The sequence below is a fragment of the Calonectris borealis genome, chromosome 14 (genome assembly GCF_964195595.1).
Source record: "Calonectris borealis chromosome 14, bCalBor7.hap1.2, whole genome shotgun sequence".
NCBI classification, from domain to species: Eukaryota; Metazoa; Chordata; class Aves; order Procellariiformes; family Procellariidae; genus Calonectris; species Calonectris borealis.
Window position 1 is genome coordinate 4,397,375 of NC_134325.1, and position 27,460 is coordinate 4,424,834.

At 39.4% G+C, this 27,460-nt stretch overlaps 1 protein-coding gene across 1 annotated transcript in view; it reads left to right on the forward strand.

Moving 5' to 3' along the window:
• KCNQ1 (potassium voltage-gated channel subfamily Q member 1) overlaps positions 1-27,460 on the forward strand; it is a 356,039-nt gene that overhangs the window by 236,235 nt on the left and 92,344 nt on the right. Inside the window, exons 12-15 of the mRNA XM_075163025.1 lie at positions 9,079-9,154; positions 16,035-16,129; positions 16,827-16,873; positions 17,681-17,742. Of these exons, the coding sequence (XP_075019126.1) occupies positions 9,079-9,154; positions 16,035-16,129; positions 16,827-16,873; positions 17,681-17,742 (280 nt within the window). The remainder of the gene's footprint in view (positions 1-9,078; positions 9,155-16,034; positions 16,130-16,826; positions 16,874-17,680; positions 17,743-27,460) is intronic.

Genomic DNA, 27,460 nt, shown 5'->3' on the forward strand with positions numbered 1-27,460 from the left:
GTCATAATTTTGATGCTTTTACATCTCATACTCAGCATTAGATATTTTTGTGTACAGGTTGTATCTGATGTGTTTTCTGGGCAATACAATTTAAGCCAAACAGAAAAGCCAAACTCAGCCTTGCGTTTGCAGTGGTCTTGTAACTCCCTACGACGAATACAACAAAGAGCTACCGTGTAGTGTTAACAGCTTGTTGAGCATAATGAAGTAGTGTAACATCAGCTGGTTTAATATTCAAAGGTTACTGTAAGTTTAATAGGCCAACAATAGAGAGGCAAGTAACCATAGGCAATATGGTTATTTCTTCCTAGTATCACTGACTGTAGCCCTGCATATCCTTGTCTAATTCAGAGCCATGAATGACAAGCTCTGCAAAACCCATTTTTTTTTAATCTGAAAAGATTGCTCTTAACGAGATGCTGCAAAATAATAATATCCATGGCTTTTCATGTGCACTGAGCTACAGCTTAGTGTTTTGTCTTCAGCTTCTTTAGAAAAGGTGTTTAACATGTCAGATTATGTCTGTAAGACAGTGACGTACATTATTATTATTTACTTACCTGTACTGCCATTTGTGTCTAGTTAATTTCAAATTGCTTGGCCTCGAAACCGTGTAAAAAAGCAACTGCCTTCTGACTCAACAAGATGCAGAAAGTGAAGAGCTGAATAAAGCTTCACTGTGATTTGATGTGGGTATCGATATCAATTCGTATTTGATAATGATATCACCAAAGTTGGGGGACAACAGCCAATTCTGACAAAATGGGAACTGGTTTTTATACTTGTCCTGCTTTCTCTACAGGTATTTCAGTCCCTTCCAAAAATAATTTTGTCTTCCTTTTTTTTTCCCCCATGTCTTTTGTGCAACTCTTCATACCCTGGTAACAGACATAAGTAAAAACAGAATTGTGAAAATACACAGCAAACGCAATTTAGGATGTACAAGAAATCTCATGCTCTTGCCTGATTTCAACACAAACTTTTATAGTAAGGGTTATGTTCTTCGCTAGCATCGTTGTGGGCAGACCACAAAGGAAATCTCTGATGATACATCTGTTTGCCCCAGCATACCATTAGTTCTGAAAACGTATGCATGATCTTTATTCTAGCTACAGCAATTTGTCTTGGTTCTAGACGTACTATGTGTTGGACCATTTCCTTCAAGAGATGTTGAACAAATTTGAGTGTTGCACTCCAAAATCCTATGCTGTTTAGCTACTCTGGATCCTCTTCTGTTTAGTTGGAGATCAGTTTTTGTTGTGTTTGTCAGGATATGCTGGGGAATAGAAGGACAACTGGGGATGGAGCAGAGGGTCAGCATGCTTGAAAACTTTGCTCTTAGTGGTGCGTTTATCTTCCTTATCCTGTGACCAGTCTCCCAGTATCACATGAATGCTTTGCAGAAAGCTGTTCTTGAAAATTCAGTGGTAAAATGATCCACCTTGAGTTACAGCAATATAGTCACTGTGCAGCAGTATAGATATTAGGGAGTTTGTACTTGGGGTGAGTTATGAAGCCAAGCCCCTTGTAAGACTTGTGTTCCCTATCAGAAAAACAGCTTCCAAAAGCTTCTGCTCTTCGTGCCGTCTCTTGCTGATCCTCATGGCAGTTATTATTTTTACCTCTGTTAACTCCAGGTCAGGAGATCAATGGTTCTTCCCCTCCTTAGGCCTGCATTTAAATACTCATTTCAGATTGCCTTGATATGAGCATATTTTAAAGGGCTAGACTGATTAGCCGTATTTTCCAGAGTCAATCTGAGTCTCAAATTGCCATTAATGCCTGAAACAAGTCAAGTCACTTGAGCTTGTTTTCCCCTTTCCGTATGAACCCCCACCTCCTGCTTCCCCCCTGCCCCTTGGTCACCTCTCCCAGGCCACCGGTGCAGAGCTCGAGATTCTTCCTGACCCGCCAAATGCGGCTGATGAGGTTTCCCACCAGCTGCATGAAGGCTCCCAAAGCAGGAGAAAATCCCCCGTGCTGTGCTGCAGCCAGCGCGTGTGCCCTTCTCCAGCCCTACGCCAGTGTTGCATCTCTGCCGAGATGCAGCTGAGAGCGGGGAGATCACGTCGTGCTCCGAGTCGTGGTTGCTGAGCTGCCCACCCCATGGGGAGGCTCTTTCCGACAGCCGCCTCCATTTATATACCATGCTCCAATGGCATGACTATGAAAAACCTACGCAATTCTTTCCCTTTTTAAAACATTTCTTGTAATAGTAGGCTATTTTTATTATTAACTGAAGATATTAAAACATCAAAATCCTCCAAAGGCAATGTTATTTTTTAAACTTGTTCTTTTTTGCTTTTGTATTAAAAATCCACAAACCAAGCTAAACCAGACTATCTGTAGAGAAAAGAGGATTGCTATAACTACATGAAAGGATTTCTGAGTTAAGCCCATGACTTTTGAGAAGGGAGACATGAAAGCTGCTGTAAAATAAAATACAAATCCATTAAAAGATGACTGTGGATTTAAAATTACGTATTTTAAATAAAAAAAAGAGCAACCACAAATAGTTGGGAGAAGACATAGTGGGGGGAAGAGCTTACAAATGTTAATTCAGCTTAAGCTAATTCCCCTGGGGCTATGTTCACATTCAGTAAATAATAACCAAGATGTTTACTGGCTGAAGGGTTCACCAAAAGAGTGCATTTGACATTACTCTTGCAGAGTATTCTTGCAGAGCAATTTTTTAATTTATAATAAATAATACTCCTGTGGGAAGTCAGCCCCTGCATTCCCCTAGGTAGGGAACAGAAATTACATTATGAGACACGTGCATTTAAGTCAAAGCAGCTTGTATTTTTAAAATTAAACACTCGAAACATACTATTCTATAGAAATTATTAATCAAATGTCTTCATAGAAATCATTTGCTGCTGACATTGAATTATTCAGTGCTTAGATGAACAAATGCATTCGATGAAGTCTTACCCGTTCATGACCAATTTGCAAGCCAAATAAGTAGACCATATAAGTAGACATAGATCTTTCGTTCAGCAGACATAGATCTTTCGTAACCAGATTACTTGTTCGCTGATAATTACTAGAATGCTTTTGACTGCTAAGACCAAAGAAATTTTTAAAATCTAGCTTACCTGCTATTTGTGATTCTCCTTGTTCTATGTATATCTGTTATTCTGTATTCCTTTTGCATTTAAACCTGTGAAGACCCCGGAGATGAGGACTGTGGAGGTAGCTGAATTAATTTCATTTGTCTTATCACTACTTTCTAATTTTACATTCATGAGTGGATGGGAATTCCAGAGGGTAAAGCCTAGTAAAGAATGTTTGTCCATTAAAAATAAACACATTCATACATTGAAAATGTTATGGGAGCATTTATGTAAGCACTAAGCTTGGCTGAAGCCCATTTAATAAAACTTCAGTTTTGTAACTGGTTTGCTCTTCAAGTGTCATCATGGTTTTCTAACACTTCTGGGCAGCTTTTACTGGTTTGTCCTTAAGATGGTTTTTGTGAATCATTTACGGTGAGGGTATATTTTGAGAGCCCCCAGTAAACGGATCATAATGATGGCAAACAACAGCAGTTGCCAAGCTCTAGCAACAAATGAAAGGAAAAGCTGGGGAGCCCACATTATTTGAAACAATCAGTGATTCTGGTTTTGTTCCTGGGTACAATGATCAAGCATTTCCTATTACAGAATACACAGCGGTGCAACCTAATCCCTTCCAACTTATCGCATCTAAAATGTTGCCCAGTACGGAGAGACTCCTCTCAACTGTAATGGGCAGGGAACGACAGAACGTGTGAAAAGACAAGAATAACCTTGAGCCACAGCAAATTCTATACCAAAAGCCCCTGGAGGACTAACGATGAAAGATTTCATTAGACGTAAACGCACTAATGAAATGGCTTAATGTAGTTACTCTGAATCTCGTCCACCAGATTCTGTGACAAGGAACACTTTTCAGTGCCTGAATGGAAAAAATATTTCAGTTCACATGCACGACATATTATTAAAATCTGATGTGTTAAAGATAAAGTTCAAGTCTAAATAACAACTACTGCCAAAAACTTCAGGCCAACTGACTTCAGCCTTCTTTCTTAATACTTTAGCTCTGTCCTAAGTCAGAAATTTAAGACGACTGCAGAGAATTTAAATATGTTTGAAAACTGAACTTGACTTCAAATCAGTGTTAGGTTTGCTGAGAAATGGGCATTTTGTAAAAGATATTATAAATCTGTGGCGCTTTTCTACTGAGTTTTTGTTCTTGTTAAACTCATTCTGAATAGACAGCGTTGACCTTTTAGCTCCGATAATATCAGTGCCCGCGTACGCTGGGAGGTCTGTGCCAGACGTTATGGTCCTAATAATAAAATGTTCTACAAATGAACAAAAAGGCAAGTGTTATAAATAGGAAATTAGCACCACCTTTCCTCTGTCTTGTTGCTTTAATATTTCTGTTAACACTAAACCAATATGTAGAACACCTTCCTGAGATGAAAAGGGGAACAAACTTCTAATGGTATTACTAAGGATTTGATATAAAATTCAGCAGCTTTGTAAGGACAATAAATATTTCTAATTAGTAATTGTTTTTCTTTTCTTGTTCTTTAATGAAAGAACTGTCTATTTCAGAATAGGGATTAGTCTTGTAAAACTTCATTTAAAAAAAAAAAGTTTTTATTTTTCTTGAAACATAACCAAACCATGCAACTGCTTGCTTCCTTTTTTGTAAAGCCACCTGTTTTTTGTAACCAAAAATCTTAACCTTGGTCCCAGAAAGCATTCTTCTGGGGTGGCCCTGCAGGTCCCCTTGCAGGAGGGAGGCAGGCGGGTCCTGGCTGAAGCCGGTGACGTTCACTGTGGCTGTCAGGGAGTGCGGGACTGGGGAATGAGCCACACCTTGGGAAACCTACTGAGGTTTTGGCTGGCTGTGTTGTGAAAAATGAATAATATTGCAGTCAAATGTACAAATGGCTCTGTTAAATAGTTTGGGGCATTTATAAACGTATAACTTTCCAACCAAATGCGGATGTCTGTAAAATTACCTGAAGTTCTTCAGCACGCTTGTTTTCCAAATTACGTGTAATTCCAGTCCAGATTTCTGATGGACTAATGAAGAGATCAGGTTTCCTCCAAATGACTTGTTGTTAAGTGTCCTAACAACAGAAGGAGGCAGGAAAAACTAATGATTTCTAGTCATTTTATTCTGTCAGCCTTTTTTTTTGTAATGTGGGTGCTCAATCCATTGTATTTTGTTGCCAGGGGTTTTTTTATCCTCATTTCTTATGCTTTGAGGAGTGCCTGTATCTGCAACTGGTTACTTTTTCAGTGCACAAATAAAGCAAACCTAGTTTATATCTACAAATAATGTAGGTTTGTATGAATCTATTGACCCTGTTATCACCAGGATGGTTTTCTGTTGTTGATTAGATGTTATATCCTCCTTCATCCTTCTGGATCATTCCTACGGGTTCCGACAATGTTGCGTCTTCATTGGCAGCCTTGGGACCTAATTCTGTGAGTTTAAGTCCACGGGAAGTGTCATATAATGTGTGCCGTGTTCAAGGTGATCTTGATGTCATGTTTATATTGAGAAAGAAAATTACTGGTAGCCAGTGAAAGCTATTGGCAATTTTTCTTCGGAAAGGTGGAGGCTGAGATGTTGTCTAGCATCGGAAGCAGTAATCCTTAGCTTGATTTTAGGGGCATGCAAACTACTTCAGTTTATTTTTGAAGGTAATACGCTGATGGTTATTGGAATCACTCAAATAGAGATTGGCAAGTGCCTTCAGATGTTGGTTATCATGAGACCGAGGGGTATGGTGAGGGTGAGGCTCTAAGCCTGATGAACGCTCAGAAGAGGAAAATACCTTCATTAACAAAAGGGCAAAAACCTTGCCTGTTGCTAATGCACTTATCAAACAAGCTTTCGCCCAAAGTTAGGCAAAACCAAATGTGTAAAAAAACCCGAGGGATTTCAGTCGCAAGAGAGCTTAGCTCCCACAGCTCCGCTGAAGCAGACGGGCTCTCCGGAGCGTCCCGGCAGTCCCTGAGAACGCTGTCCGTGGGGGCTGAGGAGGCGGCTCTGCCGTGGGGGCTCGCTCTGCAGGGCAGTACCTCTCCAAAGGGTGTCTCCCGCTCGCTGTGGGGGTGCGTGCAGAGCGAAGGGACGTTGCTGCTGTCTGTAAGCACTCCCAGATGATGTCATTTCCCACCACACTCCTTAAAAAAAAAAAGTATTCATGAAACTCTGAGGACGGTAACGTATTGAGTGGCTCTCTGGCATCTAAGCATGCTGTATGTCCCCAGAGGTTGCAGACAGACATTCTGTAACCAGAATTCAGAGATGTCACAAGTGGCTGAACAAACAAATATCGCCAGTTAATGGTTAAACTCTCAATTTACTGAAGCATTTGTTACCAGTTTGCAGAAGAGATCAAACAACCGTGAATCATAACCTTGGCTACTAATTAAATCCTTTATTCCCTTCCCTCATCGCAGAAGCATTTAATCTTGGGGAATCAGGACAGCCTGTTGTGCAGAATTAGATTTTACAGCATAAGCAGAAACAAGCTTACTGTAAGGCTTCCTACTGGAGCTGGAAATGGGAAGGAATAAAACGAGAATATTAACTTTCCCTCCTGGCATGGCAGTTCATGTAAGCACTGAACAATGATTGATGTAAAATAGCTGCGTTGGAAAATCATTTTGGTGGTATAGTTTTGTTATTTCATTGAATGGTGAATATCATTTTTATTATCCGGCCATCTTGCTTAATGATGAGACTCATCATCTAGATAGAGAAAGAGGGATTTGGTGTACTTTACTAGTGACCGTCTGTCCCAAAGAAAAATATTTTACCCAGAAATAATGGACTGTGAAGAACACCCCAGAGGAAATGAGGCATAAACCAAAATACTACAAGCAGTTTTATTGCAATTGAAATTTATTTCTATTTGTTGTAAGATGTTTTTGTGTGCGTTTATGTATAGGATGTATAGATGCGTGACAGTTACACTTTCCCACCTTTGGTATTTAATAGCAAATGAAGCAGCATTTATCTTTTTGGCTCCCATGTCTGTGAAGCAGAACTTAAAAACCCCAAACACTTTATTTCCTTTGGTTTTTGAGGCAGTCGTCCTTGTCCTTGGCAGCAGGGTGATGCAGCAAGGGCTCACAGAACGGGAATACCATGAACTAGCATCAGGCTAACTCCGTTCACCAGGACTCGATCCAAACAGGCAGCCATCCCAGTTAGGAGGAGCGAATTTCCATTTTCATAACATGAACCATGACCTTGCAGTCAAATCTGCGGGAGCAGGGACCTCAAGCGAGTCTCACTGAGACACCTCAGTAAGGTATTAAGAGGGAAGGGCCTTCCTATACAGATCCAACTGCAGATTCACGGATCGGTGCATAATTACTGAGGCACAGTCACTTTATATAAATGCACTTACAGTCTTACTTAGCGATCTGTAGACCTGTGGTGAAAAGCTGTACGTTGTTAGTTTGAAAAGCAACCATATTTTACACTGTATCTGGAGAAAGCGATCTTTTCTTGACGTCATTGCTAAATCTGAACAATTTCTGTTACAAAAAGAAAGCACCTGAAAGGCAGTATCTACAAGTAGAAAATGAGAGCTTTTTTTGATTCTGTTTTGGGCTTTGCAGAAAGCTATTTTCCCACTAAAAAGTGTGAGTTCTCAGAAAGGGAACGCCCCAGCTACATTTGCCATGCTGTTCAGAGGACAGACACCCACCCTTGGCACGTGCAGAACTTCTGTTAGCTGGGGGCAATTCGTCCTGAGGAAATACGTGAATAGTCACTAAAGTTCCAGATTATATTTAACTGAAGAGGCTTGGGTGATACCATGCTGTGTCCTACCAAAGACCCAAACCTGTACAGAACTTAAATATGATTTTTCCATCCCATAGTGAGTACGAATGCTGGCAGGTTCAGAACAGACAGAAAGCACTGCCCAGTGACATCTCAATATGCCTGTCTGTCATCATTGCTAATAACAGTTTTATAAAGGTAAAACGTGGAGTATCTAACTCTGCTTTCACTGCTGCTTCCCCAAAGCCATCACTAGAAGTCTGTTTGGGATGAGAGTTAGAAGTACTAGATGTTCATGCATTTAAAAAGGAAAGAAAGAAAGATTGTGCAATAATGTCATACAAGCGTGTCTTGATAAGGGTAATAGAATGAGCAAGTAGAATAAATCATCGGCATAGCTAAATGTTTGATTTGATATTTTAATGTTAAGAAGAAAAATCCATCATTTTTGCAAATTTTGAAAAATTTGAAATATCTGTTGCTCTTAATGGTTTAAAAACTAATGTCAGATACTATGAAAATCTGTTATTTTAAAGTACAAAGAGTAAATTAATATTTTTTAATTCTGTTTCCAGTTCATGTGCGCATGCTTGAAAAGGGAAATGTTTGTTTAAAGACCTTCCAGATTATTTTGTCTTTATATACACTTACAGTTTGGCTTTGGGATACATGTGTATGTAAATGTTGCATTCAGCTACCACAAGATCATTTGGATTGTTTAGCAGTCAACTCAAAAATCTTCAAAGTGTTTTTTTTTTTAACAGATTTTGAAAAACAAATTCATATAAGTGAAGAAACATATTGTACAAGACTTAGGGGAAAAAAAAAACAACAAAAAACCCCAACCAACCAACCAATCAAACCAGCAAAAACCTAACCAAGAAACCAAAAGCTGGAATTCTAGAGTGACCATGTATAAAAGCTGTGTATAGCTGAATATGCAGGAACTTGATAGCTGGGTTTTTTCAGAGAAGAAATTGGGAAAGGTGGGTGGAGGTTTGCTTAAACACAGGAGGAGGTTATGTGGACACCACTTGTTACTGTCAAATGTATGCAAACCTAGCACAGGTCAGATAAAATCCTGGATTTTATAGCCGCCTCGGAAGGTGGGGAAGGTCAACATAATAGTGTGTTGTGCTCCCAGGCTGAATCGCAACTGCTTACATTACACATTCACGTGTTAGTGAAGCATTTACTGCGGGCTGTTGGTTTTATTGTCTGGATGGAGATGCTTTTTCCCCGCGCTCACCTTCCTCCTTTTTCCCACAGGCTTCGAGAACACCACCGCGCTGCAATTAAGGTGATTCGGAGGATGCAGTATTTTGTGGCCAAGAAGAAGTTTCAGGTGAGTGGTGAATAGAAAGCTCATTTTCTAAATAAACCCTTTTATTCTCCTGATTCATTGTTTCTTTTAGAAATTTAAGAGAGACTAACACAATTCATTTCAGTAATGGTGAGCTACACCCACTATTCTCTCCCTCCTTCAATAGGGTGGTTGTTCAGCAGCCGGTTAGTCAACTGTGGACGCACTGGAAATAGGCTAAACTCCTGAAATGCAGTCTGAATGAAAATGTTATTTTCTGCTAATGGACTTGACCCTTAACCTTCTGTTATCGCTGTCTCTTTCTCGCAGTGCAAACATTCTCATATGTCTCCATTAATTCTGAGCTGTATGTTACTGTCATGCCGAGTCAGTAGGATTAGAGATTAAAATACTACCTCAGCCTTGTTTCTGTCTCTTACTCAATGATAATGAAGTCCTGATAAGAAACCAGGGTGGAAATTTGTTAGTGTATTGGAAGGTTTCTCCTTGCTTTCCCCTTCGCTCATCTGTGTAGGTAGGAGACCTCCTTCCGAGTTCATGAGATATCGGTTCTCTTTACTCCTCTAGCCCTCACTGACGCACATTTGCTGTGCGGCACTTCACTTGCTGTGATATTGCCATATCGTAAGCATTTAACAGTAACTAATTAACCTTGTTGCCTGGTCTGAATAAAAAACTCTGACTGCAAACTTTCTAAGAATGTGGTTTCTAAATCAATTTCATTAATCCAGTAAACACCATGTGTCAACAGCCTTTGGCTTGATTTTAACCAGGTGAATATAGGTATGTAAGAAATATATTACTTTACTTAAAATTAATTAATAAGGGACAATGCCTGGAGAACAGGCTTCACAACTGAAAATGCAAAGAAACAGAGGGGCTGAACTGCCCACATCCATTTTCGTATATGACCGCAGCACTACTGCTTACGACAGACTAAAAAGCTTTCCTGCCCTTAATCTAACCCCCCCCAAAAGGGGGGGGTGTCCTTTTTCCTTCAAATATTTGAAGGGCGCAAAAGTTAGGATCAAAAAGATGATGATAATGATGACTAACAGCCCAAGAGAGCATCATTTCTGTAAGGCGATGCTTGCTGCTACTTGAAAACTGTGATTCTGACTTCCTCATTGAAATTTAGAAGAATTCTTTAGCAGATGCCTACTTTGAATCTTTTTATTTTTGCTAAAATTCATGAGCTAAGGTTGCCTGAGCTTTTCAAAAATTTGTTTCAGTTATGTATAATGTATTCAGACAGTCACCATGTAGGCTGAAATCTCCCATGTCTGGGGTCATGGAGGGAGCACTTTCAGAAAATTTCTTTTAGCACATTTCACCTGGTTTTTTTATTAGACTAAAATGAAGAAAAGCACAATACCTGGACTACTTGAAAATAGTTTTTATAGTCATTTTGTTGAGAAGCTCCTTAACACTTGCTGGTCAGCACTTGTAACTTGGCAAGGGACGTGGCCCATTCCAGTGATGTGTCCACTGCTGTTCTGTGAAAAACTGCCTAAATGTGGCCAGTTACATTAAACTTTGATTTATTCTCATTCTAAAACCTGATTGTGATCCTTTGCTCTGTGGTAATTACTGAACCATTGCTCTCATAAATTTAGATCATAAAATATTTGCCATGGTATTAACTGAACTGCTTAGAAACAAGAAATCTACACATTATATATCTACCTCCCAAGTGGTATTTGTCAAAAACAGATTTTGAAAATGCCTGAACACTGTGTGCAACATTATCCACCTGGCAAATAAATGAAACTCCCCTGCGGCAGATGACTTGATAGAAGCTGAAAAAGCATTTGACTGAATAGAATGGGACTATTCAGTTCATACTTAAAACTTGTTTGTACTCGGTATCCCAGTTGCTAATCTGGCTTCTCAGTTGTACTCTCGCTTTCGCATCTGCAAAAGACCTGGTGCTGGCCATCTACAAAATCCCTCAACAAGGCTGTCTCTCATCCTTCTTTAGCAGTCTTTCTTCTTCCTGAGCTATCAATATTCGCTGTTACTAAAGAACTAAAAATGTCAGTTAAGCTGAAGTGAAAAGTATCTCAAGTCACTCCTGCGTACAAGTGATATGCTGCTGTTTCTGTCGGAAGCAGAATCTTCCAATAGGAACATACAGGGGATATCTGATACTTCTCCATAATTTCTCAATACAAGGTTATGACCGAGTTTAAAAATTCGGAGAGCACCGAAGGTACAGTTTTCAAAAGCACCTAAGTAAATTAATGCACAAAGTCACCTTGAAATTCAAGCCACAAGGTGCTTTTGAAAATCTCTGTTGTAATTAAGAGATAACCACTGTCATTATTCTTTCCTCAGAAGTATGTTGTAAATCTGCTTTGTTCTATTGTATCCACATAAAATAGTCATAAGAAATTAAAATGTTTAAACATGTGCCAAGTAATGACTATACAGTTTCTAATAACCAGTCCAAGACAATATCTGAAATGAAGGTAAAGCAGAAGATGCATTTTAAAAACGTAGCTTTCGACATTTAAGAGGTCTGCATAGCTGTTTTCTGGTAGATATTTGCCTTCTAAGCTTTTTGTGTTTATGTGAAATGTATCTTCCTAAAAGAAAATTCAGATTTTTTTTCTATAACTATTGAAAAAAACCCCAGCTGAAGTCCACTGGACTATTCATGCTTAAAATTAGCTGGAACATAAGTAATTGCAAGGCCAGCACTTAAAAGGAATATTTTTTAGAGATGCCTCCGAACCTTTTAGGGAGGGGAAGCATAGGAAGAAGGAGAGGAAGAGGAAAATCTTGCAAAATAGATCCCAGCATGAACCCAACATGGTTCTTAAACTATACCAGCTGTTTGCAGGATACACCTGTATGCCTAAATTTGCGTAGATACATTTTTTTTTTAAGAGCTCAATTAATAACAGGGGGTGATGGCACCACAAGGACAAAAGTCAGTTAGAAAGCAGAGGCTTCCTGTTTAAAAAATGAAATAAAATAAATAAAGAGAAGCTAAACAAGGATATAAAGAAATTTCAAAGGACATGAAAAGCAATTCTTTGTGAAGCATCACACTTGGGCATCATTTCCTCTTTAACAAAAGGAGAGAAATTTATTCTCTATTTTAAAGTCCAGATTTGAATACCGTCCATATGATGATGTCTATGTAAGAACACAGCATAATATTATAAAGAATTAATACCTTTTTTATGGATGTGTTTATGCTCTTGTAAAGTCTGTAGGACTGTTTCAAATTGTGCTAGTAGTCGACACAAGTCCTGTGCATCAGTTAAGGAGAATGGCTCACAGTTAAGGAAGGATTCTGTAGATTATAGGGAAAACAGTACTTAGAAATTAATGGTTTCTAGCCTTTGTTCACTCCACCTACCAAAAACGAATTTCATATATTAGTTATAAATCAGGTGTCTTCGGCACAGTCTAACCTTACAACTGAATTTCAGAAAGAAAATCACCATACTCGATTATTCCATTAGCTGGATTCACGAGTAAATAACCTTTGTCTTCCAATTAGGAAAGTTTCTAAATGTCTTAGGACTTACGCACATGGATACAACTGTGATATCCATCACAGATCCAGAGATCGGGGATTTGATCTGATTTCCCATTGTCATTTTGAAATCTTATTTTTCCTTTCCATGTAAATTCTTCCTGTTGAGTAAATCAGTTTCCTTCTACAATATGTTTTTAACTTGTGTTATGTTTTTCACTATGGCAAATATTCTATACATAGCATAAACTAAAAATACAGTTTGGAGTGCCACTGATGACGTGAGTAACTGTGGCCTGGTTTGTTACAATTTCACTGGAAAATCTTGCATTTATAGTCTTATAATTCATCATCTTATGTAATTCATTTGTCATGGTATGAATCATGAATTGTGTGTGTAATCTTTTCTAATCTCCATACTGGGCTGTACCAAACAATGTAGTTCAGAGTGTCCTGTGCTTCAAAGGATGTTTTACCCGTTTCATTTGTTATTTGGTTACATTTCCCAGAAATTCCTCTTGCACGGATTCCCCTCTCCCTTTCCCCGTCTGTCTCCCTTGACGAGGGAACAGCAACGGCCAGGGGTGCACATTTAATATTTGGTGTTGACTTTTGTGCCTTTTGCACACTTTCGTATATGACGGGGGAAATTTTAACTCATTTAAGAAGATTTTTGCCGTGAGCATTGGTTGATTAGCCGAGGGATGAAAGTAAAGAAGAGAAGAAGTTAAAGAAAACTGTGGGGCTGGCTTCTACTTTTGTTTCTTCAGTACTCATCCGTTGCCTGCTGCAGGCTTTTTTCCTTTTACAAAACTAAGATGTTGTCAACATCAAGAGTATTTTATCTTGAAAGATCAGCTTTCAATATGAAGTAAATAGAGAATAATCAGTACTGACTATTAAATACCCTATCCTACTCAGAAATTAAGCTTCATTCATAAATTCTATTTATTCCAGGTTTTCAGTTCTTATTTTAAAGAGAAAGAAGCAGCCCAGTAAATGAAAAACAGGCAGGGAATTACCAGCTCTTTCTACTGTCAGACACCTGCATCAGAGTACGAGGACAGCAGGAGAAAGCTCTTGCATCTTTATTCTTACTGAACAGCTTTTCTGAACCTGGAGTTTTCAAGCTGATCTTGCAGATTTCTCTCTTATTTATAGTACAAAAATAATCCAAGAATTCATTTTTTTTAATATCATCATGTTTACAGTACTAGTCCATGGAAAGACTTATGGGCTTATGCCATCACTGAATCATATTTCTTTCTTTGTGGATGTTAGTTATGATTTATATGTGTGTAAGCAGTCGGGGTTCTTGGGAATTCTTCTCTGTGCTCTTTGGTTAGATTGAAACAATTCCCATTCCTGTTTAGCCTTCCACTAGAGAGTATCTCACATTCACCCAAAGTTTGCAGTTGGCTTTGGGGAATCTGGCAGACTGAAATATAATTTGTTTGATGGAGTGGTATTATTAAAGTAATGATTATTACAGTAATGATTCCTAAAATGTGGGAGCTACCTCCCAGGCAGGTGCAGGGGACTGCATGAAGGTGCCACAGCTGGTTTTTGTATTGTATCCCGCTTTCCTTTGCCTTAAAAAGAAGGTATTTGTGGCATGGAATTGAGGAAAACCTGCAGCATGTGAAATAAGGTTAAACAGTGCAGAGACATCTCCTGCCTTTGAAGTACAGGTGACAAAATATTTCTGAGACCTCAAATGGGATACAAATTCTGGTATGTTAGAAGCTACCACTGTAAACTCTTTTCCTTGGTCTCAAAAGATGCAAGAAAGGAAAAGTTGTAACTCAATGTTACCAAGGTTTTTTACCAAAACTTGAAAATTGCCTACCGAGTATCTACAGACAGCATAACGCATGAGTCAGAAATATAGAATCACAGAATCCCCCCAAAGGAAGGGACCTTTAAAGGTCATCTAGTCCAACCCCCTTGCCATGGGCAGGGACATCTTCAACTAGATCAGGTTGCTCAGAGCCCCGTTCAACCTGACCTTGAATGTTCCCAGGGATGGGGCATCTACCACCTCTCGGGGCAACCTGTACCAGTGTTTCGTAAAACATTTCTTCCTTACATCTAGTCTGAATCTACCCTCTTTTAGTTTAAAACCATTACCCCTTGTCCTGTCACAACAGGCCCTGCTAAAAAGTCTGTCCCCATCTTTCTTACAAGCCCCCTTTAAGTATTGAAAGGCTGCAGTAAGGTCTCCCCGAAGCCTTCTCTTCTCCAGGCTGAACAACCCCAACTCTCTCAGCCTTTCTTCACAGCAGAGGTGTTCCATCCCCCTGATCATTTTCGTGGCCTCCTCTGGACCCGCTCCAGCAGGTCCATGTCTGTCCTGTGCTGAGGACCCCAGAGCTGGACGCAGCACTGCAGGGGGGTCTCACCAGAGCAGAGCAGAGGGGCAGAATCACCTCCCTCGACCTGCTGGCGTATCATTTATTGTTACTGTATTGTTTGACTGATTCGATTAGCATCTTTAAGAAAAGGTTTTCTACCAAATCGTAAGTTCAGGTGTTACTGTTCAGCCTAATGTGTGAAGTTTACACCTACTCTTCTCCTCTTCTCTCTCCTCTTCTCTGTTGTGTTAGAGCTTCATTGCTGCTTCCCACATGTAGCTCTGGCACCGATTGGACTCTAGTTTCTAGATGTAGGATTAAGATATTTTTAATTTGTCACTGCACTTTGACAAGTTCAGTCACTTGCTTTCCAGTTAGTCTCGGTGTTTATTGGTTAAAATTATGGTCTTTTTCTTTATCTTCAATACTACACAAAAGTGTTTTTCTTACTAATAGGTCAGATTAAGGCTTGTTCATGTATGAAATGCAAATTACACAGGGCTTTCTCCCTGGTCATTCTTTGCACCAATATTTCCCAGTAGATTTGAAAGCTCAGCCAGTCTTTCTGGAAGAGGAGATCAGTCATGCATCTTCAGCCAGGACTCTGCTTTCACCTTCCCGTGATCAGAGCTGAACCGAGAACTCCAGCTGTCTTGCTGCTGACTGAGAATAAGGGCTTGCCCCTGTGAAAGACCTCTTTACTGGCCAAGGAGTGTGAACCTTATTTGCAGACGAAACTAGAGTGACCACAAACTTCTGAGCAAAGTCCAGATAGACTTTTTTGGGCCCAAGTTCTTTTGGCCTCAAGTTCGGTGGATAATCTCTTGAAAGGCATGTAGACCTGCGGTAACAAAAAGGTGGATGAAATCAGAACTGTCATAATTATTCCACAAAAAATGTATGATCATGACAACAATCAAAATATCTCAAATGTTTACACAGTGTTAAAAGGGGTTAGAAGAACTTACTGTTTACTCTTGAAAAAAAATCTACATTACCATAGACCATTCCTACATCCTTGTGGCTTAAAGGTGTGGTTTTGGTTTTTATTTTACAGCAAGCTAGAAAACCCTATGATGTCCGAGATGTTATTGAGCAGTATTCTCAGGGTCATCTCAACCTGATGGTGCGAATCAAGGAGTTACAGAGGAGGTATGTCAATAAAGTTCAGTGTCTGTATTTGTAAACACAGCAAAGGGATGTTTGTAAATAAGTCAGTGATTGGGGCCGGAGATCAAAAACTGGCAAGGTGAGAGGTGCCATATTGGTAGGACTGGGAAAAGTTACGGAGTACAAAATGGCATTCAAGTAAAGTTTTCTTTTCACACAGAAAGGAAAAGGCAAAGAGCTTAAAAATGTGATGATCGGGACTTAAAATTTTCATTATACTTACACGTATTGCCTCAGTCCCCGCTAGCTTTGACTATACCCTGTAATCCCTGTATGTTAGGGGCTGTATTATACGTACAGAGTGGAATACTGTCCTGGTAGAATCGCACTTAAGAGCAAACTAAGAGACGACAGATAGATGCAACAAGTAAGCTGCAGAAGAACAGGGGAAAGAGGGAACATTGCTGTTCATGTGGAAAAGTGATGGGCATGGTAATACTTTACAATGGTTAAAGAAGCTAAAGACCAATTTAAGTCTAATCCCATTTTGGTTTGGTTTTTTTTTTGATTTCAAGCTATTCTTAACCCAAAGCAACTGCTTCACTTACAGTACAGAACTATTTGAACTTCACTTTGCTTGTTTGTGAAGAGGTCTCCCCATCTCCCCACTCCAGCTGGAGAAGGTGAAGATGCTGGTTCAGGCTGATAAAAACTAAAGATGATTCTTTTTGTTTTATAGGTTGGACCAATCCATAGGGAAGCCATCTCTTTTTATCTCCGTCTCAGGTAAGTTAATATGAAGGATGTGTCTAAAGTTAATCTGATGAAGATATAATTAATGGAAAATACTTATTAAAATACTTTTTATTTTGTTGCCAAATTTTTAAACAGTGCCAAACAGTTGTGGTCTGAAGTTTAGGCATCCACAATAATATTTAGTCACCAACACCTTTAAAATAGGGTCGTTCTTACTTAGATATTTAAAGTACCTACTTTCACTGAAGTTTTCAAAATGTTGGCTCTAATCTCTCTGAGACTCACCATATTTTCAATAAAATGGTGTGCTGTGATTACAGAGTTCCTGTGAAATCAGTAATATTCACATAGAACTTTGATAGCTTTGAAAAGAGACCAGGAAAGGAGCACAAAGTACTAAGTTTGTTTGCGGTAAGTCTGGCTAATGAAAACTCTCTGTTAATGTCATTTTCAAACTCATGTTTCTATATAGTTTACAGGGAAAAAAAAGATAAGCTGTTACCAAATCAAGTTGGCCGCAGAGTCTTTTGCATAGTGGCAGATTGTTTCTAAACGGCAATTAAAACATTAACTAAATTGGGAACAGTTTTGTCCTCCCAGGTTAAAGCATAAAACTAAGGTTGAAAGTGCCTTAAACTTAAGGGCTATTAAAAGCCATGGCGTGGGCTAATGCTATAAAAAGAAACAAAAAGCTGCTTTTAAGGAATAGAACTACCAGCCTGGCAAAGGTGTTCAGTTACACTGCGTTGGTGGGCTAGTTAAACACACCCTGTTGTGGCTTGCTGCTATTTTGTTATACCACCATATATTAATTTGAAAATGTTCCTTGTTCCACAGAAAAAAGCAAAGATCGAGGGAATAACACGATTGGTGCCAGGCTGAACAGAGTGGAGGACAAGGTAAGCCTTAGTCAGACTGGCAGTGAATGAGGACCGGCTCTGTGATCGAACAGTGCTTGTTTCATAGGATGTGGGGGAAAATTCAGCTTAAAATAGAGTTGAAAGCCTGGCTTTTCCAGGTGATTTTTGTGGCAGATTGCATTTTTGGTTCTTTCTTGTAATTTTAACAGAATAAGAAAAAAACAGACTTTAATTAATTTCGGTCTATTTTGGGACTCGCTTGGGGTTTTGATTTTTAATTGTATATATTACATATGTCTCAATGCTCTACTTCCTTCCTCCACAATAGATAAAAGGCTCTGTTCCTTTAATACCTCAGTATATTACGGTCCCTAAGATTTCCCTTTGATCGTTGCTCTGTTGTTTATATAACTCCACCTACAATTCCTTAGAGAGAGCGATAGCAAACCTTGTTCTGTCCTGGTTTTCATTCCTTATGACAAATAAGAGTTTCTCCTTTCAAGTGACGTGAAGCCAGAAAAAATCAGACTTGTTCTGTAATCTTGAATTAACAGTTAAGTGCTTTGTAATTCTTTATTTCAATGCTGGCTGTGCTTGAAAAATTAGATGACAGGTAGAGGCTACATTATTGTTAAAAATATAGGTTTGCCTATGTTGGTACTAAGGAACGAATGGGAGAGCCAAGAGAAATGGGTTGAATCCTTTACTGATCTCTTACAGTGATTTGGTGAGGGGTGAAAGAATTTCTTTACAGTCATGTATCTAAACTGTTCATTCGGTATTAAGGAGTGAAAATTTTTCTTGAGGAAAAGAGCTGTCAGAGTGTTTCTTCCACAACTGGAAGTACGTGATAACCTCATGAAGGATTTGTTCTGAAGAAATACCCAGCAAATATTCTGCAAACCCAAAGAGGTGTGAGCGGCACATCCCAAAGGAAGCAAACTGGGTACCCTGATATGTATTGATTCACTTGTGACATATCTGTTCCTTACACTTTTCTCCTTAAATACTTAAGATGAATTTGAATGATAGTACTCAGAACTGTGCTTCAATCTGTTGGAAATAAATGGCATTTTAAAGGGAACCAGGTGCCTTTCGGTATATAGGGTGACACATAGAAAGGGTGAAGTAGAAGATAGGAAGGTACAGTGCATTTTGCACAAAGAAGAATCACTGTGCGGTGCTCGCTGGGATCTGGGGTTGGTAAGTGTTCTTACACATGGAAGCCCTTTCCAGAAAATTTGGATTACATTTATTTATTTTCTCTCCGTAATGTCAACTAAAAGCGTGGAACACTAAAAAAATGTCTTGTGACTTGTGACAAAGAGCAATGACTTTTCAGTTTGGACAAATAACTCTCAAATGACAGCTAAAATAGCTTCTCAGTGCTATTTGTAAAATCTCCAGCGAGCCTGGGAAAGCTTTAGTGTTGTACTGGCTCAGAGATAAGCTGTTTTGGGGTTATTAATTACTCTTTTTACATCCTTACAAATAAGTACACCGTGAATTTATAGTGACTGTTGTTTTATGTCTTGTAATGGGACTGTAAAACACTCCCTGTTTAATTTTAGTATAGCCGGGTTAAATTTTAGCCTTGTTTTAAGTAACAGACCCTTCTTTCTTTGCAGTTGCATGAGGTCATCTGTGGTTTCAGAGTTGTATGTTATCTGCCCTATACAGCTAGTCCTATCTGCAGGAATTTTATCTGAAAGTAGCTGAAAGGCTAAAAATAGAGGATTTCGGTTGGACTCGGCAGAGGGATATACATGACAACACACTGGCACATTTTTGCTGCAGCTGCAGCTGGTGGCCAAAGCGAGTTTTTTGGTATTTTCACTCCTTGAGATTGGCCTTCTCTTTCCCAGAAAGTACATGGTACATGGTATGCTTTCAACATACGATTAAATCCTTCCTGAGCTGAGCACTATATAAAGGAAATCTGTATCAGCTGGTTTTTAAGGTGACTACATATTTTAAACAGTTACATCCCGTTTGTCCAAGTTTTGAATCTTGGACTTCTGAAGGAGAGATTTTCAGGGGTGCAGGCTAGTGTTAGCATCTAACCACCTTTTGTGCATTTGAAAAATCTCCTTTAAGTCATTTTAAAATGAGCCGTAGCCTTCTGAAATTATTTGGACACTCCTGCTACAGCAAGAAATTACACGGTACTTCCCATGCCACAGGTATAAGCCGAGTTCTTCTAATAGATCTTTCTCAATGATCATTAGTATGCTCGTTGCAGCAGACGGCTGGTGTGCAAAAGCAGAAAGTCAGAGAAGAAACACGGAACCTTCATTTTTTAAACTTTTGGGTGCTTCTGCTTATGGATGTCTGCTGTCAGCACAGGATCTGCTACCTGCACATCACAGAGGCAGAATCCAATTTTATGTATATGCCTATAGGCTTTTGTGGAGGTGGATTTTAACCCGAAAAGCTTTTACAAATAAAGCTAATTCTGTCTTCAAGAGTATTTAACATTGTTTCTGGGACATCATGTCACTCTTGCAAAGCTTTTGTACTTGTGGCACAAGCAGACACGCTCCAGAGGCACATGTATGGCTGGCAGTACGGAAGGGACAGCACCTGAAAGGACAATTTTAAAAATCAAATGCTTAGAGTCAAACAGCAGTATATTGACAGGAATTATGATACTTTATGGCACAAATCTGAATTTTGAAGTATTGAAATCAGCAAAAAATCGTGTTTTTGTCTTTTAAATTTAGGAACATGTTTGGGGGGGGCAGTGTCTGTAGAGTCTGTTCGTCTTGTGCACTGAGTGAAACTTTGACCTTGTAATATATGCAGTTTGTGATAGCGTAACTAAAGATTTTCCGAATATGCAAAAGCCAGGAGGATGAATCACACTTGCAGGAACCTTCCTGCAGATTCCTTCCCATAGAATTTTTTAATTTTGGCAAGCAACTGAGAAGGTGGTTTTGTAAACGTAACTAGAAACTGCACAACCTGATAGGCCTTCGTGAAAAGAACGCACAATCCAACGGGTAATCGCAGCGTATTTGGACTTTACCATTGTTCTCTGTTGCTTATACAGCTGAGGGTAGCACATGCTATCTTCTTCTAAAGGTGTATTGCCGTGGCTGAGCGCAGGCAGTTGCGGGCACCCGCCGTGCCCACACCCCGACCTGGCGGGACACCAGCTTTGGTCCAGAAGGCAGTGCGGTGCCTGGACTGAGCTCATAAACCCCGCTAAGTAGCAATGGTCCAAGCGTGTGCATGTAGATGCGCCGATCCGGGCGCTCAGAGAATGTTGTCGAGCAGGATTACAGCAGCAAATCAATTTATTTGCGGTGACCAGCCTTCTCTCTTTTTATCCTGAAACATCTGTGAATGACTATTCAGCCTACTCTCAAGAAACCTGGCCACTGCTGGCTTGCTACCAAAATCAAAATCAAAAACAGTTTTTCCAGATAGGCCCAGCTGTGTGTGCGCAGGGCTGTTAATCCTCACGGAGAGAACACTGCGTGCCAGCGGTTTAATGATGGGTGTGCCCGGCAGCTCCATCCAGCTGCCAGCCCACAGTGCACTCAAGAACTTCTGTACGCTACGTCTCTTTTCTTTTCACCGCTTTAATTGTAGCTTGGCTATAAATGACTGTAAAGCCAACTTTTTTGAATAAATTAATCTGTTCTTTTTCGACCTTTTGCCGGCCATTAATTTGGATATAACAGGCGCAACTTGTACTTTTCAGGTAATCAGCTGGGCTTGTTGCTTGGCTGCCCTAAGATAATTCAGTCTTAAATATGGGCACTGCACAAAATCATCTGGAATATACAGCGAGGGCTAAACCTGGCAGTCCCTGGACTCTGGCCAGTCTGTTGTGCCTACATACCAGACTCCCCCAGATGACAGGAGGTCCTGCCTGTGGACTTCCCAGAGCAGAATAACAGAACCCAGATTTACAAAAAAAAATTTAAAAACCATTTTGAGCAGTAGACATGATGCTCTATTCTCTGTTAAGTTGTTTTAAAAGTAGAACTTAACCTTCTGCAATAATTTGGATACTTTAAAATTTGTCTTTTAAGAATAGTTACAGCAATCCAAAGCAATTTTCTGGGTGTCCCTTCTGTATACTCAGAACTATTCCTGTACCTGACAGGAAGTACAGTATTAAATCAGTATTGCCAAGGTCACTACTGATATCTTATAATAGTCTTTTTCAATTATATGGAACATTAGGAGTAATGCTATCTACTGCTAATTTTTAAGTTGTAGAGATTTAAACGGAGATTTCTGTTCGTACAGAAGGTATGTAGTAGTGAGACATGTGATGCCTTTTAATGTGAATCCAACAATTCTGCAAGACAATATTCATGCCAAGCATATGCACATTTTGCATGCTCACAGCTGAAAATGTGAACCCTTGGATTCTGACTCGTACCCACCCAGACAGCAACATGCAGAACTTCCAACGCGCAGCGCAGCACTGAACAGAGAATCATTTCACTTTTTCAGATTTACTTTATAAGCAGATTGCACCACTTTTTAAATCAATTAAAAACAAATCTATCATGTGAAAACATCTACCCTAAAATAGATGCTACTGTGCTGCTTGAGTTGCCTACTGGAAGTCTGAACTGATCTTGGAAACCAAAGCTGAAATGAAGTTCTCTTCTTTGCACAGTTCTTTTGAGTTCTGGTTATGGTGATTTGGTTTTCTGTCTTCCATCTACAATGTCTTTGATTGTTAAATGTGTAGATCCCATGTTTAGTAAAACTATAAGGATATGATATATATTTGATACTGTGAGTGCCGAGTATGAAACTTTTAAAGAGAAATAAGTGCAAAGGCTTTATTTGAGGTGGCTTTCAAAAAGTGGTGGAGACCTGTATGTTACAATGTTTATATATGTGGTTTGACATTTTCTTCTAGCTAAATAATTTTCTGTAATTGCTTCACCAGAGTATTGATTCTATCCATACATGTATTAGGAACCAGTTTGGCTGGAACCCTGTTAAACACAGTCCAGCTGAACAGAATGACTATTGATAAGTCTAGTCTAATTTTACTCTTGCTCTTTCCTGCTCTTGCTTTCTGATCAACTAATAATTCCCCATTGCAAAAGGTTTCATATCTAACTTATTTCTCTTGTTGATTTGCTCAAAAATATATGAACTTGAGTTATATATTGCAGAGGAATTTCACTGTAATGTTAATAAATTCGATGTTTCGTTGTATCCCAAGGTAAATTGTAATCATGCCGTTTCTAATAATGAACTCCCAGCTCATCCAGCACAGAAAGGTCTAGGACGTGCTCCAGAGCCCGTTAAAGGTGATAGGAGTCTTTCCTTTGACCTGACTGGCTGCGAAGCAGGCCTTTTAATCAAAACATAAGGTAGCCTTGATGAGCCAACATTTCTGCCTCCCTTCGTCACGCAGAAGCATTAAGCTTTATCGAAGTTGCCTTTGAGAGGATTTTTTCTTTTGGTTAATGTGATACAGTTTTGCTCAGTAACACAAATGTGTTACTTACATGACAGCATTTCTGTCATAAATGGAAGTATAAATCTGTATATTCGTGTGTCTCATTATTGGATGCTCCATATTTACAACTGTAAGAGCATACGTGAGGTAGTTTAACATTTTACTTAGAAAAGTATTATCTCATCTACCTCTTCCTGGGTTCACAAATACCAGGTTTCATGTTGACAGTTGTTCACCTAAAAGAATTCTTCGTGTGTGGCCAGTCTTCCAATTTTATGTGAAATATCTGCCGTATCTGACATAGGATCAAACCTTGGTGGGTTTTTTGGTCTATTTTTTATGGCATTCTGTAGCCTGTGGGAACAGTTACTCTGCTTCCTGCTGTAACATAGCAATTAGTGCAAACTTCGAAAAAGGCCTTGACTGACGATGGCCTTCTTGCACATCAGTGTGTAATGGATACGGACATTTTGGCTTTATTTTTAGTTGAATAATGATGCTGGAAAATTGATGGTAAAAGACGGATATCTTCTGAATTTCTGGTCAGTGCTGGAAACCATGGTTAGAGCCGCGAGTCATCAGTTGGAAGAGACGGCTTCAGAAAGTGCCTGGGGTGGGATATTCAGCACTTTGCAGGCTGAACATATGTGAGGCAGTTCAGGTATTGAATATTGGCAGCTTCTGCAATAGGTGTGGGAGGATTTGCCTTCCTGATAGCTAGAAACAGAAAAAAAAGACTGTGGGTTTGGATCAAAATTTTAAAATATATGCAAAATCAATAAAAATCAAAACAACCACTGCCAAGCAGTTACTCATCTTGTATATAGATCTTGCAATAATGCAGAAGTAATAACCTGGGGGATGTGGAGGAATATTAAGAGGCATATGGAAGATTAAGTATCCCTATTAATTTAATCCTTAGTCTTTTTCCAGATGCTGAAGTACAAGCATACGGAAGCAATTTTGGTGCTGAACTTTGTGATGGAGGATGCCCATTTTCTATAAATTGGACTACAACTAAGGACATCTTTCATCAATCTAGGTCATTAGGCAGCCTTAAAATTTTAATAGCTTTTCTCTCACCAATCTGATAACATTTCAGTGGGTAAACAAAGCAAAACTGCAGATTTCCATTTCCAGGATCCTATGCTTTCCATCTCCCTAGCTACAGTGAAATAAAATTATCAGATGTACATGTTAAAAAAGAAAACAAAAAATAATTACTTGTAGGATTCGCTGCTGCCAGAAGCTTTGGTAGAAACAAACTGAGAGACAGCTTAGGCAAAGTCATGGAGAAGGGCTTGCTTGAGGATTATTAAACAAGATGTCTGAATGTAAACTTCAGTTTAGCAAGTACTTTAAACAGTAGTCAGCGATGAGTTGGTAAAATGAGGAAAAGCATCGTTTTATGTACACTCTCTTTCTAAGGCTCTGCTACAAGCCTTGCACCAGAAACAAGACAACTGGGTGAGATGAACTTCAGTCTTGTTCGATATAGCCCTTTTTAGGCTAGGGTGTTAGACACAGCTGCTCGCCACTGGATTTGGTCACCCACGCAGGTGAACGCTGCTGTGCAGTGTCTAGACCTGATCTGTTTAGGAAGGCCGTGCAAGCAGACTACTGTGCCGGTCCAGAGGACGTTCATGTGAGTTTTTGCAGAGCTGTGCCTTGAAGGTCTTTGGAATAGCCTTCACTTGCATCCATTTGTTAGCTCTAATTTTATCTGTTGGAAGATCATTAGATCCTGCTGCAGCACAAATGAAAAACAATCAATTTTTGCCTTAATGTTGAAATTGTTTAATATACTCGGTGGTAAGTACTATCTGTAACCTGTAGGCTATGATCTAGGCACAGTAGCTTAGATACGGTTACATACCTGGCCTACAGAGCAGTGTTACAAGCTCTCATGATGTTTTATGGTCTGTTTCTGTAGTGTCAGCTCTTGGATCACAGGAAATGTGATGATATTAAAAAAAAAAAAACAAAAACAAAAACCAATCTAGCATCTGAATGTAAATAGCCACAGACGGTGAGGATACTGCAGCTCATGAGCTTATTTGCGGGAATTGAGAGTATACACTCTCTCAACCCTGTAAAATAGAGTTAAGCAAGATGAAATCTGTATTCTAGAGAATAGTGACTGAAGTTAGTTCAAGCTAGCACACAGTTGCTGTGCTAGTGTTCAAAAGCAATGACTAATTAAGCTCTGGTCATTCAGTCACATGCAGTCATTTGTGATACTCCTCTACATATTTTATTAAAAGTAAAACAGCAAAAATGAAATACTCCTAAAGAAAAGACTTCTTGTTTAAGTGAGTTGCTATAGATTTTACTCCAAATTTCTAACGCTTCTGGATGCAGACAGTAGTTTGGAAGCATGACGCTGAAGGCAGAGTGTAAACCTGTTATATATATGTATATATTTTTTTTAATCTCATTGATTTCTTCCCTGTTTGGGATCTGATTAATGACTTTTGAATTCTTAATACTGGCAACGGCTGCATGCTTGTGATCTGCATAGCTGTCTACTTGCTTATTAGAAGCCGAAATCCCAGAGGAATTTTAGGTAACATGCAATATATCCTATAAAATCTAGGAATTTGGGGGGGAAAATGAGGAATGAAATAATGCGTTAGCAGTTGATAATCTTTTAAACAATCTTCAGATTAGTTGCTGGCTTGGGGATCAGCTGTTTGCATTTATATTTGAGTAGGTATGCAAGTGGATGTAAGGTCTGCAAATTGAGATGACTCGATCTTTTATTACACCACATAAAGCCTGTTTTGTCTGGCATTCACAGATAAACCCAAGCAAGATTTGAAATGTAGCCTCCATCATTCTTGTGCATAGACTGTTTACATTTGATGTGGAATGGAAATGCATGGTGAATATACCGAGAGAGAATGTGGAACAGTTGTATGGACTGAATACCCTGCAGAGCGGATCAGAGAAAAGGGATTTAAGTGAACAACACGTGTGCAGAGTGTGCTGCGCAGAAGACTTTTATTTGTCTTTCTTATAAGTTAAAGGAAAAGAAATGACCATAAGATCACTTATGTATTTTATTTTTTGTGTGTGTGTTGCAGATGAGCGACCGAAAAGCATTCTAACATAAATGGCAAATTTTGGTTTTGATACACTAGGGTGAACCTCTACTGAAGTTAGATGCATCAAAGTTGAAATTGTTCCTTGTTGAAGGTCTGTTTTTAGAGTGATCTCGCTGGAATTAAACTATTTTATTTTCATTTGCAGTTAGGTATCAGGGAGGAAAAGTGCGTGCAGTTGAAAGGACTCTATTCAGGCTGCAGTCTTTTCAGGTTGGAATCTATTCAGCTCTTGGAAAAGATTCAGAGTAAAGGAAGGTATACTCCCTTTCTTACGCAAAGTCCATACCTTCTGTCACCCTATCTGCTCCCCCCGCCCCCCTCCGCCCCCCCAAATAAAAATTGCAAAACAGAAATGATCCTGTGCTACTTAGATTGCAGGAAGATAAACAGGAGGAGCCTTTGCTGTCTGACTCCTACTTAGAGCTATGGGAGTCAAAGGGAAGATAAGAAGAAAAATAGGCAGTCAATAAAAAGTAGAATATGAACACCTGGTTCGAAGTATACCTACCCCTCCTAGAGCTCAGGAAACCAGGATGGCAAATATAGTTTCCTCAAATCCTTCTCTGTTCCTGCATTCTACCCACCGGGCTTGTGACAAAACCAGTAAGAAAATCAAGATTTGCATTACTTCTCTAAAAATCTAGAACAAATATGATTACGACGACTTTTTACATCTCTCTAAAGTACCCCACTGTTTCAGCAGTTAGCACAGGGCTTGTACCCGTGTCGCAGGTTCTCTTTCTATCCCGAAGTAACCGATGCTACACTGGGGAGCTCCGGCGCTCAGCCAGCAGCCCAACCTGCAGTGTGATTGCCCTTGTTTGCCGTGGGCGATAGTCTCCCTCTAGGGTGGACCTTCTTTGTGGTAGCTTCATTAGGTTCGTCGTAGCATGAGAGCTCCTGCTCTGACAGACTAACCACACAAAAATAGAGAAAGGAAGGGAAAAAGGAAAATACTGTTTCCCTCTTTTACAGCTGAGGTGCAGGAAGTGACTTGCCCGAGGTATCACCGTGGCATCTGTGGCACAGCCAGGAATTTAACTGAAGCCGTGTCTGGACTTAACCACAAATCAGCATTCCTTTTTGTTATTGTGTTTAAAAGCCCCTCTAGTTTTCAATAGTTATATTGGCCAGTGCAGTGTTCAACATAATCATAGCCCATTAATACTAAAACCATCCAGTACTTGAGAACAGCACACATAAACAC